Source organism: Mesoplodon densirostris, chromosome 2, assembly GCF_025265405.1.
Source record: "Mesoplodon densirostris isolate mMesDen1 chromosome 2, mMesDen1 primary haplotype, whole genome shotgun sequence".
Lineage (NCBI taxonomy): Eukaryota > Metazoa > Chordata > Mammalia > Artiodactyla > Ziphiidae > Mesoplodon > Mesoplodon densirostris.
In genome coordinates, this window is record NC_082662.1 from 14,824,929 (window position 1) to 14,841,534 (window position 16,606).

At 52.9% G+C, this 16,606-nt stretch overlaps 1 protein-coding gene across 1 annotated transcript in view; it reads left to right on the forward strand.

Annotated features, from left to right (window-relative positions):
* Positions 1 to 15,138, forward strand: part of IGSF21 (immunoglobin superfamily member 21) — a 249,825-nt gene extending 234,687 nt beyond the window's left edge. The window contains exons 5-10 of the mRNA XM_060080255.1: positions 708 to 823; positions 3,427 to 3,901; positions 13,232 to 13,317; positions 13,729 to 13,921; positions 14,330 to 14,368; positions 15,065 to 15,138. Of these exons, the coding sequence (XP_059936238.1) occupies positions 708 to 823; positions 3,427 to 3,901; positions 13,232 to 13,317; positions 13,729 to 13,921; positions 14,330 to 14,368; positions 15,065 to 15,138 (983 nt within the window). The remainder of the gene's footprint in view (positions 1 to 707; positions 824 to 3,426; positions 3,902 to 13,231; positions 13,318 to 13,728; positions 13,922 to 14,329; positions 14,369 to 15,064) is intronic.
* Positions 15,139 to 16,606: the final 1,468 nt, after the last annotated feature.

The window sequence follows — 16,606 nt, forward strand, 5'->3', positions numbered from 1 at the left end:
AGGAAACAAACAAGAAAGCCCTGATTTGCAGTGGTGGCTGATTTCCATGGCGTAAAGATGCCCACCGTGGCCTGTTTCCATCTAGCAGCAGTTTAAGAACTGGTTCACAAAATTCCCAGCAATGTCACAATCGGCTCGCAGGAGCTGGTAGGAACCAGCCCCAGCACACCACTGCAAGCGGTGACCCACCAGCGGTGCCCTGCACATCTCCCCAGCCCCAGCAGGCACCACATCCCCTCCCCTTGCCTTCCCACCGCACAGCCTGCCTTCCATCCCCCCTGCCCTGAGCCAGCTGTCACGGGGCCTTTGCACATGCTATTCCCTCCACCTGCCACACTTGTCCTCTGCCTACTCTTGCGTCCTCAGGCACAGCACGGCGTCGCTTCCTCAGGCTAGAGTGGGTCCCTTTACATCCTGTTATACCTCCTGGTATCTGATGCACTTCGCACAGTTGACCGTGTGGTCACTTGATTCATGGTTGTCTTCCCCACCAGGCTGTAAGCCCCATAAGGCAGGGCCTTGTCTGTAGGCCCAGTAGGGACATCCTTCTCACGGTCGTTGCTGCCAGTGGCACCCCCTGGAATTGTGCAACATTTGTCCCCCACCCCAATGCCCAGTGTGGGACCTGGCCCATCCTAGGTAATCAGTGAACTCTTCCCGAACCTTCCAGTTAAGCGTTGGTCTTCCTGTGCTTCTCTTTTGGGTAGCTCCTCCCACCTCCATTGAGGTGGTGGCCGCTGACACACCAGCCCCCTTCAGCCGCTACCAAGCCCAGAACTTCACGCTGGTCTGCATCGTGTCGGGAGGGAAACCAGCGCCCACAGTGAGTAGCCCTGGAGTCGTCCCTCCTCGTCCCTGCCGGGCCCCCCTCCTTCGTGGCTCGTCCAGCTGCCCCTGTCACCACAGTGCTCACTCTGCAGAATGAAGGATAGAGGCCACGGCTTGCATAAATTAACTCTGCCCCGTCTGCCTTGGTTTGACCCTGTCCACTCATCTGACCTACCCAGGCGTCCATATGCCTCTCTTGCTCCCAGCCCCCTTGGTGCTGAGAAGCCCCGCTTCTCCTGGACCCTGAAATCCTTGAACAGCACAGTGAGGGTGGTCTTCAGGGGAGCCCAGCCTCAAGCACACCCCTACCCCAGTTATTGAACAGGATGGAGATAGATGAGGCCCGGAGAAGGCAAGGGTTGTAGAGAGAGTCAGCCACTGTGCTCTTGACAGAGCTGGGACTCAAGGTCATGTCCTCCAGCTCCAAGTCCACTGGGGAGGGTAGGAAGGAGGGAGGAAAGGAGGGAGGAGGGAAGCGGGGAAGAGGGGGAAATCCCTGTTTGGGCCAACTCCTTATTAGACCCACCCTAAGCGCTTTGAGGCCTGTCAGTGCAGCTCATGAGTTATTGTCATGGCCGCTCTAAGGGGCGGGGGTACGATGGGAGAGCACGCGGAGGGCTGTGTCCTAGCCCCTAATGTCACATGCACCCAATGACCCTGAGCAGGAAGACCCGCCCTCTGCTTCTCAGGTTCTTTGAGGAGGTTTAGGGTGTGGGCAACATTATAGTTTTTCAGCATTTTTAGAAGCAGCAGGACCTGTTTGGTCTGATTCAAATACACGGAAGCCCCATGTTGAAAACATTTAAAAGTGAAGGAAGGGCAAGTTGCCCTAATGGGTCCTTGAGGCACCTCTTTGGACCCCTTAGAGTTCCCTGAACCATATTGAGAACCTATGGGCTACAGGCTCCCAAGGCCAATTTTGACCTTATATGATACTTTGAGTCTTGATCTTGTGAGTTTCACACATCCCTAGGGGCGGGGCTGGAGCCTTGGGCAGGGGGATTAGAGTTCAAGGTGGGGAGGCAGGGGCCCTCCTCCTTGCAGACCCTTGACTGTCTCACAGGCAGGGTGCAGTGGGGTGACCTTGAGACCAGGCCAGCCCCACCCCAGGACCAGCTGTCCAGGACAGGGCAGGAGTGGAGAGAACCAAGACAGGGCAGCAAGCAGGTGCTCAGAGGCACAGGGGGGCAGTAGGCAGGGGTGCAGAGATGAGCCTTTGATGAGGCCCATCTCCCTCCACCTGCACCTTACAGTCCTGAGGACACAGACCCAAAAGCAGCTCCAAAGCCAGCAATTGGTGAGAGAAGAGCGTGGTCCCAAGATTTCCCTTTGGAGCCCATAAAGAGGTCTGCCCTCTCGAAAATGAGACAAGCTGGTCTTTTTCCCCAAAGAAAAACTCCTTTTCTGCAGGGCACAAAGAAAGTCTCCTCACTGCCCCGGGGCTGCAGGAAGACCCCTCCTCCCCCAGCTGGCCAGCTCCTGCCATTTAAGACATAGCAGTACAATATTCAAATATATATATGTAAAAAGAATATATATATATATATATATATATATATATATATATATCTGAAAGGTCCTCATCTCCCCACATTCCAGGCACCTTACATTTGCCTGGGATATCAAAACTTGAAAGAATTCTTTGACATAAATTACACACCTGCTTTTGAAGCACTTTTCAAAGAAAGAAAGAAAGAAAAACCCCAAAGCAGGCTATTATGTGCATAAGAGATTCTTCGCTGGAGCTGTAAACTCTGACAGACTCTGCGCACCCCACGTTTCATTCGCCCCTCCCACCCGGTCCTCCCCCGCGTCCTCTGGCTCCCTTTCCCCACTGGCACCAGCGTCCCCAGAGCTGCTTCCTGGCCTCCTCTCACCCTGTCTCCCATCGATTGATTTAAAAAAATACACCCAATCCCCACAGGCCCCTGGCGTATGTACCAAAATAAAAAGACAGCAAATTAAATGAAATGCCGCCTGTCAAAACTCCAATTCCCTATTGGCGGAGGAAGTGAGAAGATGCGGCCTTTTGCCTCATTCCGCACCCAGTTCCTTCCCACACGCACACCTGTTTCCTGTCTTCCTCTCCAAAACCTCCAGCATGTGCACACACACACACAGATACTTTCCTTCTCCTTCTGACATCTCACTTAATCTCTGGCGCTCTTCCACCTTCGCTCTCACCCACCTGCTCTCCCCAGGTGGGCACGGACCACCCCCTTGGAGCCCAGGGGGGCTGCCAGGGCCGTGTCCAGGGTGCTTTTTCCACACACTGTTTCTAAGCATCCAACAGCCTCATAAAGTAAGTGTTCTTATTCCCTTCATGAAGTAGGCGTTCTCAGTAAGGAAACTGAGGCTCAAGGAGGCTCACCAGCTCAGCCTCTGCTGCCAGAGCCTGCGTGTCCCCATTGAACTGAGCTGACTCAGAGCGCTTGGGGTGCTGGAGGGAGAGGGACAGAGAGCGGTCCATCTGGAAGGCTACTAGGAGGAGGAGGCTCCTGAAGGATTGGACTCCTGTAGCCAGTTCCTCTGAGAGCCCACTGGGAGGTCCATGTCATTGGGGCAAGATCTTTTCCCACACCCTCCTTGCAATTTCAGGTTTATTTCAAACGAGATGGGGAACCCATCGATGCAGTGCCCCTGTCAGAGCCGCCGGCTGCTAGCTCTGGCCCCCTCCAGGACAGCAGGCCCTTCCGCAGCCTCCTGCACCGTGACCTGGACGACACCAAGATGCAGAGGTCACTGTCCCTGCTGGACGCTGAGAGCCGGGGCGGGCATTCCTACACAGAGCGCCCCTCCCGCAGCCTGACCCCAGATCCCAGCATCCTTCTCCAGCCAACCACCGAGAACATCCCCGAGACGGTGGTGAGCCGTGAGTTCCCCCGCTGGGTCCACAGCTCCGAGCCTGTCTACTTCCTGAGCCACAGCCATACGCCAGGCAGTGATGGCACCGTGGAGGTGCGCGCCCTGCTCACCTGGACACTCAACCCGCAGATCGACAACGAAGCCCTCTTCAGCTGTGAGGTCAAGCATCCGGCACTGTCGATGCCCATGCAGGCAGAGGTCACGCTGGGTGAGGCTCGATGGAAGCCACTCTGCAGGGCCCCTGCAGAGCTGGGCGGTGGGGAGCCTTGGAATAGGGCGGGCTGCCGGCCACCACGGAGATGGGAAGTTGGAGCGAGCCGGGGTCAGGGTTAGGCACGGAGGTCAGCGTCAGGCTGTTTGGGAGGTTTGCTGAGCTGTGTTGGAGGACATGGGAAATTACAGGGATGTCTGGGGAGTTTGGTCCAGCAGGATCAAGGATATGGAAGTCACGAAGTTTTGCTAGATCAGTGTTAGAAACATGGGAGGTTTTCAAGATTGAAGATGGAATGGGACCGTCCCAGGGAAGTTTGCTGGGTGAGTGAAGAAGACACAGGAGTTGGGACTCATAAGAGAGAGTTGCTGAGTCAGGTCAGGAAACGTCCAGGGAAGGATGGGAACATAGGAGGTGACAAAGGGGTTTTCTCGATTGAAATAAGAGACCCATGAGTGCAGGGACAGTTACTAGGTAAGGATCATGAGCGTGGCAGGTCAGAGGCTTGTCGGATTAGAGTCAGGAATACTGAAGGTAGTTTTGCCAGCTTGGGGCAGGGAACGTATGGGACGCGGGAGGTTACTGCTGTTGCTTACACTTTTAAGTACAATGGAAACCCTGTCATCTGCAGGGATGTGGGACATGGGCACAACCAGGAAACTGGACACCCAGGGATAGCTCAGCCCAAGAACCCAATCCCCATCTGGGACCTGCTTCCTCTTCCCACAGAGCACCAGCTCTGCATGTCCCCAGAGCAGATCCTTGCTTCCCCTTGTACATCTCCTCCCAGCTGAGTAGAGGCAGGGACACGGGACATGTGGAATCTTCTCTACTAGAAATATGAGGCTCTCAGAGCCAGGATTTGTATTGACTGGGGTGGGGTGGGGCAGGGAGATGGGCACACTGACCCAGTACTGGCCCTCTTTGCCCACAACCCTCTGGACCTTGGTTTTCAGTACCCAGCAGCTCAACCCAGAGCCCAAGATGCCGGGGCTTGTCCCCTGCATCTCCTGCAGTGGTGAAGAGCTGCATGGAAACATCCACAGCCCCTAACTGAGGCCCCTCATGACCGAGGACAGATAGCAATGACTGATGAGGGTTGAGACCCCAGCCTGTGCCTGGGGGTCCAAAGGCTGTCTCTGTTTTTAGCGAGTCCACCAGAAAACCCAGCACCAACTCTGCACCAAACACCAAGAAAAGGATTTCATGTACATATAACACCTACTCTGTGCCAGGAACATAGGCAAGGATTCTCTCATTCACTCTTTACAAGCAGTTTACCATGCAGCCCCATTTTACAGGTGAGCAAAACTGAGGCTCAGTTGGGTGGGGTCCCTTTCTCTGAGTCACCAACTTATAAGTAGCAGAGCTGGGATTTCCAGCCAGGTCTGTTGGTGCCTTCTCCAATTCCCCTATGCCAACCACTGAACTTACCAGCCCCAGGACTGGGCACCCTTGCTGGCTATGGGGTGAGTTGTCTGAAGTCTGATTAAAATGGCCCTTTGATTCCAACAGGCCACTTGCCCACACAGAAAATAATAATAAGGGCTAACATTTACTGAACACCTACTATATACCATGGACCGTTGCTTTTCTCATATGAACACAGTTAGTAACCCAGTTACCCAATTGGTAATCCTCATGGTCACTCAATGAGGTCAGCGTTATTAGTATCCCATATCACAGACGAGGCAACTGAGGCGCAGGGAGGTTAAGTAAGTTGCCCAAGGTAAGTGGGGGAGGGTTCAAAGGCAGGCAGTGTGGCCCCAGCGTCTTGCCCTTAGCCTCCACTCACTGTACTGCCTCAGGGCATCTGTTGTCATGGTGCCTGCCCCCTGAGTACCATTGGCTCATCATGCCATAGAAACTTCACAAGCACCCCTTACGGCCAGGCCCTGTGCCCGGCGCTGGGATGACCCCCACGCAGAGCCCGCCCAGACCCCTCTCTCAGCCCTCCCACCTTGCCAGCACTCCCGCCCCCAGTTTCTCTGGACCCTCCGTCCTTCCCAGAGTTCCTTCTTGCATTTGAACCTCCCTGTCCCCAAGATACAGTCTGCTTCCAGGCTGGGGGGCAGAGCCTCCCATCAACGGGATGCCCTGCCCGTGAAAGCCACCCCCAGCCTCTCTTGCCCAAGGCTCGACTTCTCATGGGAGGGCTCCCTGTCCCACCCCCACAGAGGATGAGAAAGACGAGACCAGACAAGGACTTCCGAGCAGCTGGAACGGTGAGCTTGCAGTTCACGTCTCCCAGTGATGGACGAGGTGCTGCCCCTGGCTTGTTCCACCCCCTCCCCACCCCCTATCCCAAGCCATAGTAAAGCACTTGCCTGCCCTGTCCCAGATTCCAGATGGTTCCCTTGACCGGAGCCACCTTGGTGTGCACCCCCAACCTCCATCATCAGAGCAAGAGGAAGGCCCACTCACAGGCAGTGGGCATGACAGATATGTGTGTGCCCACGGGGAACTGGGGGACACAGCAGGGCCACCCAGGCGAAGGGGCCAAATTGGGTGGGTGAGTGAAGAGACCCCCAGGCTGGCTTCCCGTCTTACCCCAGCTGCTGTCAGTTGCTGAGATCTCAAGCCTCTTAGGTCTCTGAGCCTTCTTCTCTGACCTGTTGAGTGGGGGAATAATAGTAACCTCCTAAATGTTTGGAGCATGTGCTGGAAGCCAGGCTCTATGCAAGATGCTTTTCTCCAAGATCTCCTTGCAGTGACCCTATCAGGCAGCTGAGAGATGCCATCATTATCCGCATTTTATAAGTAAGGGAACCCAAGCTTAGAGCAACTCTCCTCAGGTCACCCAGCCAGGTCTGACCCCAGAGCCCATGCTCCTAACCACTGAGCTCTACTGCCCATCCGGTGGGGCTGTGGTGAGGACCCATGGAGCCAGTGGGTGTAGCTGGTGGAGAGTGGTGTGAACCAGAGGGGTCCTGAGTGAGTGCTTGCACTTCACACAGTCAAGGCACCCTGTACTCTGGCCATGGGGGTGAGACAGAGGGCTGCATGAGATGACCCCGGGGCACAGAATCCAGTCATCTGGTCAGGACTTTAACAGTTAGGCCAACAAGGGTTGGGGCATGCCTCCCTGTGATGACCCTTTGCTTCTTCTGTTCCCGCTGCCAGGGATGCCCTCCCCAACTCAGATGCTACTGCCCGTAAGAAGACAGACGCCTGGTGGTCCTAGAGCCCATCTCAGTAGATAGCAACTACATTCTTCCCATTGATCAAGCCAGAACCCTTAGAGTCACCCACTTTCCCCCTCTTTTCTCCTACCCAACAGCCAAGCCATCCTTAAGCTCTGGCAGCTCAACCTCAGAATATATCCCACATCTGTCTCATGGTTTCCTCTCCGACCACTCAATCTAAGCACCAGCAGTTCACATTGGATTATTACAGTAGCCTCAAACCTGGCCTTTCTGCTTCCACTTATGTGCATTTCTGTTCTCCACTCTAAATTGATCTAAAATATAAATCCACATACACACCCACCCAAAACCCTCCAATGGTACACAGATTGATAGAACAAAAAAAGAGCCCAGAAACAGACGCACATAGAGTCAGTTGATTTTTGATAAAGGTCCCTAGGCTGTTCGATGGGAAAAGAGAATGCTTCTTAATATGTGGCCCCGGAACTACTGGATACACTTAAGGAGGAAATGAACCTGACCTCTACCACACACACACACACACACACACACACACACACACACACACACACACACACACGAATTAACCTGAGATGAGTCACAGAGCTCAATGTAAAACCCAGCATCATAAAACTTCTAGAGCAAAACATAGGAATATATCTTTGTGACATTGAGGTAGGCAAGGATTTCTTAAAGAGTCACAAAAAGCACTAAATGCAAATTTGAAAATTGGTGAATTGGACTTAATCAAAATCCAAATCTTCTGTTCCTAAGAAGATACTTCTAAGAAAGTGAAATGTGGTGAAATGGAAAAGCAAACTACAAACTGAGAGAAAATACTCTCAGTACAGACATATGATGAGGGTTTTGTATCCAGAATATCTAAGGAACTACTACAGATCAATAATGATAACTCAGATTTTAATGAGAGGATATACAAATGGCTAATCAGCATATAAAAAAATACATAACATCATTAGGGAAATGAAGACTAAAACCTCAGTGAGATACCATTTCACAACCACTAAAATGCCTAACATGGGAAAGACGGACAACACCAAATGTTGGCAAGGTCGTAGAACGACAAGAACCCTCATACAGGGCTGGGAGTATAAAACGGTACTACTGCTTTGGAAAACTAGTAGTTTCTTACAAAGATACAAATACCCCTCCCTACTCTATGACCCAGCAATTTCACTCCTAAGTATTTACCCAAGAGAAATGAAAACATACGTCCACAAAGACCTGAATGTTCACAGCAGCTTTACGCATAACAACAACAACTGTAAAAAAAAAAAACCCATATGTCCGTAACTAGGAAAATGGATGAACAAATCTGTGATATATTCATATAATGAACCACTTCTCATCAATACAGTTGAATGAACTCCTAATACACCAACAACATGGACGAAGCTCAGAAACATGGTGCTGAGGGAGAGTAGTCAGGCCGAAGAGTACAAACGGCACGATTCCATTTATATGAACTCCTAGAACATGAAACAAACCTCTGAGGAAAGAAAGTGGAACCGTGTTTACCTATAGAGGGTGGAAATTGACTGGAAGGAGGCCTCAGGGAACCTTTGGAGGGATAGGAATGTTCTCGAATTTGGTTGGGATCGTGGTTACATAGATGTTCACATGTATGAAGATTTGTCAGATTGTGTTCTTAAGAAGAGTGCATTCCCCTTATGTGAGTTTCCTCACAATTTAAAAATATATGAAAGTCAAAACAAAACAAAATAATCCTCTAGACCGCCATCACATCTAAAATTACATCCCCACGGTGCTCATCTTTCACACTCGTCTCTGTTCCATCTGCTGCAGCCACAGGGTTCTCCTTACTCTTCCTTGAATATGCCCAGCTCAGACCCACCTCTGTGACTTTGCACTGTCCTTCCTTTCCGCCTAGATTAATCTTACCCCAGGTATTCTCAATCCCTCCTTCATCAAATCTCTGCTCAAATCTTCTACTCAGAGTTTCCTTCCCTGAACACCCTATGTCAGCCTCCTCCTCCTGGCCCCACCAATTCCTTACTTTGCTTTGCTGTCTGGCATTGCGTTTATCTCCACGTGCAAGTATATGATATATTTTCTTATTGCCTGGATCTTCCACTAGAATTTAAGTTGCACGTGGGCCGGGTCTTTACCTGCCTCGTTCACATGGTACAGGGCTCAGCACAATCTGTAACATATGACTTAATAAACATTTCCCTAATAGTCAATTAGTGAATACTTTTCTGGGTTGTTGTGAAGATTAAACAAGGCGTGCCTACGAAGTGCTCAGCATAGTGGCAGAGTTAGTACTCGGTAAATATAAGCTACTGTTGTTATTCATTATTGTATCCCCAACATTGCCCTGCATAGTCATCGACACAGATTAGGCATAACAAACTAGATGGTTAGAGTAGATGAATGAATGGGTGCGTGAGTGGATTAGTAGGTTTATGGGTAGGTATATGGATGGATAAATGGATGGATGGATGTTATGGTGGAGGGATGAATAATATGATGGAATGATAGATGAATGGATAGAACAGCTGCTTGGATGGATGGATGAATGATATGATGGAGGGATGACTAATATGATAGAGTCATTGATGGATGGATAGAATGAATGCTTGGTTGGATGAACGAATGGATGCATGGATGGATGCATGGATGCATGGATGCGTGGGTGGATGAGTGGGTGAGTGGTTGTCTTAGTGAACACCTAGAATTCCTGTGGTGGGGCGCCTAGAGGAGCTTCCCGTGAGATATCACAAGGCTCTCCTTGCAGCAAAATGCTAAGCAGAGTAAAGAGAGCAGTTATATAATCAGGATTTTTTGTACGCCCCTGAACAGATGCACACCACTTCACGTTTCACATTTCCATCTCATATCTCTCCCCCATTGTCATTTTCACAGCAACTCCTCAAATAGTAGGATAGCAGTCTATTCTCCCCACTTACAGGTGAGAAAATTGAGGCCCAACAAGTTGCATTGACTCATCCAAGTCCCGTAACTGGAGAGTAGAAGACAGGCCTCAATCCTGGGTCTCCTGACTCCCACTCTTTCCATAAGTCCAGGGGTTGAGGGGAGGGAAGTCCCAGGGGCTGAGAACCTTCCTTCAAGTACCTTCAGTGGTGTGTTCTAGGGGCAGGAGAGAGGGGCCAGGACTTGACCGCCAGGAGCTGCCAATGGGTGTCAGTATGTGGTGGAAGCGTGCGGATGACAGCAGCTGGCCTGGCTTCCAGAAGCATCTTGATGCAGCAGTGAGGGCAGGAGTCAGAGGGGCCACCTGCCACCAAGGCTCTTGCCAGTCGGCAGCTGCCAGGATCGAGCTTGGAAGAGTGAGGGCAAAGCAGACCCCTTGCCTACCCACCCTCTGCCTCTTGGGGTCAACTCCACACAGGAGCCTCTGGACCTGGCAGCTCAGGGCAGCAGGGGAGGGGTCTGGCTGCCCACGTGGACGAAGGCATCCAGCTTTCCCCCTCCTCCACCCCTGCGTTCCAAGCTTCGCTCTAAAGACCTATGTAACTTCAGGTCCCTCCCCTGCCACTTCTTTGCTGTGTGACCTCGGGCAAGCCACTGCCCTCCTGGGAGCCAGTTTTACGGCCTGTAAAATGGGTTTCATGGCAACCTGCCTCATAAGCACCAAGATGGGTGAGACAGTCCTAGAATGAGGTCTAGCACATGTCAGGCACCTGATAAACGTGACTTCCCTCCCCTTGGGGCCAGGAGGCCCAGCCGCGGCCCGAAGGGGGTGGGCGGGGCCTTTAGAAGCCGAGGCAGTTAGGAATCTGACCTCGGAGAGGAAGTTGTCCGCCCCGGTTCTCCTGCTCACGCTTCTCCGGGACAGGGATGCCCTTCCACGCCCCCTGCTGGCCGCAGCAGGACAGTGCCATCCCAGCAGGACAAGAAGAGGAGACAGAATGACGCAGGGCCAGACCACCCTATGCAGCGCTTCTTACCTGCAAAGGGACCTTGACAGCACTTGAATGTTCATTAAAAAGACGAGAAAGTTTCTTGACTTCCCCAAGCCTTCCTTGCCTTATGGGGACAATCTCAAGAGGTTGGAAGTGTAAATGAGGCCGTGCATAAAGCGCGTCACAGAGTGCGAGGCACTTAGGATGCTCTTAAACCCACCATCTCCCGATATTCCTAACAACCCAGTGTGGTGGGTGGGCAAGGGTTGCCTTGGCTGTTCCCACCCTGTGTTTGGGGAAAGCCAGGGGAAGTGACTGGTCCAGGGGCACATAGACTAGACTCCTTTCTTATGTGGGTGGATGCAGCAGCGGAAGCCTCCCGCACCTTCCCTGCCATTCCCTCCTCTCACAGGCCCGGCTTTTCCTGCTGATGCCTCCCTCCGCCCCACACGGCCCTTCAAGTGTCTTGCTTGTGGTTTAATTAATAGTCCTTTGGGGCCTCCCTGGTGGCGCAGTGGTTGAGAGTCCGCCTGCCGATGCAGGGGATACGGGTTCGTGCCCCGGTCTGGGAGGATCCCATATGCCGCGGAGCGGCTGGGCCCGTGATCCATGGCCGCTGGGCCTGCGCATCCGGAGCCTGTGCTCCGCAACGGGAGAGGCCACAACAGTGAGAGGCCCGCATACCGCAAAAAGAAAAAAAAAAAAAAAATAGTCCTTTGGTTTCATGAATGAAATTGGTTGGCAGTGCCTAGGAAATCACCCACATCTGCCAGCTGCTCTGATTTCTGCTCTGAGAGCTCTGAGTGGGAAGGAGAGGCTCGGGGAGCAGGTGGGGCAGATGAGGAGAACCCAGGCCAGCCCCAGGGCCTGGGGACAAAGCTTTTCTCCTGCTGCCACCCCTGGAAGATGTCCAAGGAGAGTGGCACAGAGCATGGCACTCTGATCGAAACCCTATCACTTTCCCGTGGCCCAGGAAGCTCTGTGGGGTCTGGCCCAGTCCCCACCCCCATCACCCCTGACCTTCCACCTCAGCGCCACGCCATGCTGTTCCCTCCACCTGGAACCCTTTTCAGGAGCTTCATCTCAGCTGAAATGTCAGCTTGTTGGAAGAGACACTCAGACCCTCACTCCCCACTTGTCCAATTCTCCACACAATGCCATGGCTCTCCAGTAGTTTCTTATTCATGTACTTATTTGTGTATCAAACGTCTCCCCAACTAAAGTGTAAGCTCTGTGTCGGCAGGCGTGTGTCTCCATCACCACTGCGTCCCCAGCCCTGCCCCAAAGCCTGCCACACAGTTGGCTCAATAATTACTTGTTAAATGAATGAATGAGTGATGAATGGATCTGGCAGAAAGAAGCCTGGCGCGAAAGTCATGGGACAGGAGAAACTGGCTCTGTGGGTGACCTTGGATAAGCCTCTTCGTTACCCCTGGGCCTCAGTTTCCCAAGCTGAAACCTGAGAGGATGGACTCAGTGATCCCAGTGGCTCTTCCATCCCTGATATGCTCTGGTTCATAGGAGGGCAGCACCCTTGGGCATCTTGTCTCCCAAGTTCAGAGAAGGGGTTTGAAAGAAGTGATACAAGCAGGTGAGGAAGAGAGGCAGGGGGGACACAGGCCAGGCCCAAGGAGGGAGATGGTTCCCCCCACATTTTGCCACCTTCCACTCACCTCCCACCCAGAGATTCCAGAAAAACCCCACTGGGCATATTAACCTGGCAGAAGGCTCTCTGGAGCAGGGGTAATGAGACCAGAAATTTCATCCCAGTTCTTCACTGTGTGAACTTTGGCAAGTTAGTTCCCCTCTCTGAGCCTCAGTTAACTCAGCTATACAATGGGGATGATAATGGCAGGAGCGCCCCTCACAAGGGTTTAGTGCAGGTAGGAGTGTCGGTGTTTTGAGTGTGGGTGCTGGAGCAGGTTTATCCCTGTTAGCAGCTGAGTCGTCTCCCAGGTGGCACCTCCCTTGGGTGTCCCTGACTCCACTGTCCCCTGGGCTTCTCCGATCTGACCCCATATTACACCGGTTTGTGCTTGTCTTTTGACCCCACTGAGAGTGAACCCCACAAGGACAGGGACTGTGCTCTGTACACCATTAAATCCCCAGGTCCCAGCCAGGGCTCGGGAAACGTGTATGAATGAACGCAGGCATGAATGAATGATCCGGATGGGAACGTTCTCTTCCGTTCCCCCAGCGCCTGTTTTCTTTGCTTAGTCTCCTCTCCCCGCACACACACACACCTCTCTGACCTGGCCTTCCTCTCCCTGTAGTTGCCCCCAAAGGACCCAAAATCATGATGACGCCCAGCAGAGCCCGGGTCGGGGACACAGTGAGGATTCTGGTCCATGGATTTCAGGTCAGCCTCTCTCTGAGCATCTGCAAGGGTGGCGGGAGGTCGTCAGGCACCAACGGGGCACCAGCGTTCCTGGCAGCATGCTCTGAGACCCTCCCCGTGACCTCCAGCCCAGCCAGCTGGTCTCAGTCTCCCAATCTGTGTAACGGCAGAATTGGCTTCCACGAGGAATGGCATGGGGTGCACGCATGGATTTGCTCGCCCACCTACAACTTAGAGCAGACATGGCACATGGATCTTGACATTCCTTCCAGCCCTAGAGTCCTTTCCTTCCTGGGGTCTGGGCAGCCAGTCCCAACCCATCCGATGAAAATGTGTTAATACCCACCCTGGCCAGGCCATGCCTCTGGCCCCTTCCTGCTCTGGCAGAATGGTTCCTCCTGTGACCCGACTCTCTCCTGCTCTGGCCAACAGAACGAAGTCTTCCCAGAGCCCATGTTCACATGGACGCGGGTCGGAAGCCGCCTCCTGGATGGCAGCGCTGAGTTTGACGGGAAGGAGCTGGTGCTGGAGCGGGTTCCCGCTGAGCTCAACGGCTCCATGTACCGCTGCACGGCCCAGAACCCTCTGGGCTCCACCGACACACACACCCGGCTCATCGTGTTTGGTACGCTGCGCCCAACTAGCGGATTGGGAGGGCTACCCGGGGAAGCCCCTGGTTGGAGCTTTCCCAGGGAGGAGGGAGCAGTAGGGGCCCAAGTCCCGTAAATTTGCCCTGAGAGGGTGCCCCACAGGGAAGCACTACAGTTCAGTGGTTAAAACCATAACAGCTTTGGAGCTAGAGAAACCTGGGTTCAAATCCCAGATGCACAACTTAGCAGCCGGGCAAACTGTTTCCCCTCCCTCAGTTTTTCCATCTGTAGAGTGGGGCTGATACCGCCCAGCCCGCAGAGGCTGTGTGGCTGCCCTGAGAGGGTGCACATGACACCACACAGCGGGTGCTGGATGAAGGGCCTCCTTTGCCAAGTTCCAAATACCATCCACACTCTAGTTCTCTTTCTGTTCTTCCCAACAGAAAACCCAAATATCCCAAAAGGAACGGAGGACTCCAATGGTAAGTCTCCACTCTCAGAGTTTCTAGCTTAAAGCTCTGGTCCCCCAAATGACCCCTTTGTATGACCTTGCCCCTCCCTCATGCCGTAGGCACATAATTGACCTCTAGTTGGGCAGAGTCTGGGTCAAAGGTCAGGAGTGGGCACTAAAACAATTAAGCATCCCTAAACAGCTGGCAGGGATTTCTAGGGACCAAGTGTCTCTCAGAGAGCTCAGTTGCCATGGTCCCAAGAAGATGTGTCTAGAGTTGACCGTGGGGTTGTGATCCAGGGCCCTTGACCACTTCATAGGATGGTGGGCCCTTTATACTGCCCTCCCTCAGCTGCCCCCGAGCTGGGCACCACCCCATGGGACACAGACACTCCCCCCAGGCCTGCCAGCCCTCCCTTTCCCACAGTGAGCCAATCTCACAGTTCATGATGGAGACCCCCCCACTCCTAGTCCCCACCGCAGTGTCCTGATGGCCACCAGGCAGCCTGACCTCCACCCAGCAGGCCTGGGACAGGGAAGAGATCACGCACAATCAGGTAGGACAGAAAGCAGAGCTAGGATTTGAATCCAGCCCATCCTAACACTGAAGTCCAGACTCTTGGCCGGGGCCCTTCAAAGCTTTGCAGTCCTCAGGCTCCACACACACCCGTGCCCCCCAGAAAGCAAAGCGGGTGGGTCACAGGCCCTGACGCTGCTCCCCGCACAGGTTCCACGTCTGGCCCTGCTGGCATCCGGCTCACCTTGGTGCTCGCCCTGACAGTGGTCCTGGAGCTGACGTGAAGGCGCAGCCCTGCTCCCTCCATTCCATCTGGCACTGACATCTCTGCAATTGGTTTTCATTTCTTTTCTAAACTATTTCCAGTCTTGTTCTTAGTCTCTTTCTCTCCATGTCTTGGCTTCTTTGGTCAGTTTAATTAAAACGAACATTTTTCCCCACCTCGGTCTGTGGCTCTGTATTCTTCCTGGTCTATAGCAGCAACTGGGCACCTCCGGACATGCAGCCTCGGGATGGGCACTGAGGGGGGTGATGAAGGACTTGGAGGGCATGCTCTTCCCTGGAGGAGGGGTGGAGGGGCAGCTCCTCGTTTCACAAAAATCCAGTTGTGGAAAGTGGCCAGAGACTCTACTCAGGAAATTCAAGTTCCCTCAGGGCCAAGTGTAACAGTCAGCTCTTGCCACAATAATGCTGCATAACAAAGGGACCCAAATCACAGTGGCAGCCAACAACAAGCATTTATGATTGTGTTTACGTTTAGGACAAAGTGGTTCAGCTGATATAGTCTGGACTCACTTGGGCAGCTCTGCTTCAGGCAACAGGCTACCTGGGCTGAATTCCAGGGGATGGGTTGGGCACAGGTCTCATCCATGGTTGTTTGTTCTGGGGCCCAGGCTAAAGGGGCTGTGGCTGTCTGACAGTTGATCCTCTTATGGTAGATCATCCTAGCTAAAGAAAAAAAATTCAAACCATGGAAGCACAGTTAAGGCATCAGCCTATCATGTCCTTGAACACTCCCTTAGCCAAAGCAAGTCACATGGCCAAGGCCAACGTCAATCAAGGTCACATATAAGTCAATGGTAGAGGTTCCAGAACTTCCTGTTCAACTACTAGAAGATTCCCCATGCCATTCAGCTATTGGAGGGAAGAGCTGAGAGTGTCTGGAGATGGGTGGAGTTGACATCTCTGAGCTGTGGCCAAAACCTGAGGGTCACCAAGGAGAGCCCTGGAAGACTGTGTTAATCTGGATAGGAGAAGCTAGGCTGCAGTAACACATTAACCCCAGAGTTTTACTGGATTAACACAATAAAAACTTATCTGGGGCTCATGAAAAGCCCAAGGCAGGTTGGGTAGTCCTCTTCTATCCTGCAGCTAAACCAACTGGAATATGTGGCCTCTACGACCTGCAGGGCAGGGAAAGAGAGGGCTGGAGGATCAGAATGACAGGCAGAATAATAGCTCCCCCACCAAAGATGCTCACATTCTAATCCCAAGAACCTGTGAATATGTTACCTTACCTGGCAAAAGGGATTTTGGCTGATGTAATTAACTGAAGGATCTTGAGATGGGAAGGTTGTCCTGGGTTGTCCAGGTGGGCCTAATGTAATCACAAGGGTCCTTAAAAGAGGGAGGCAAGGGCTTCCCTGGTGGCACAGTGGTTGAGAGTCTGCCTGCCGATGCAGGGGACACGGGTTCGTGCCCCGGTCTGGGAGGATCCCACATGCTGCAGAGCGGCTGGGCCCATAAGCCATG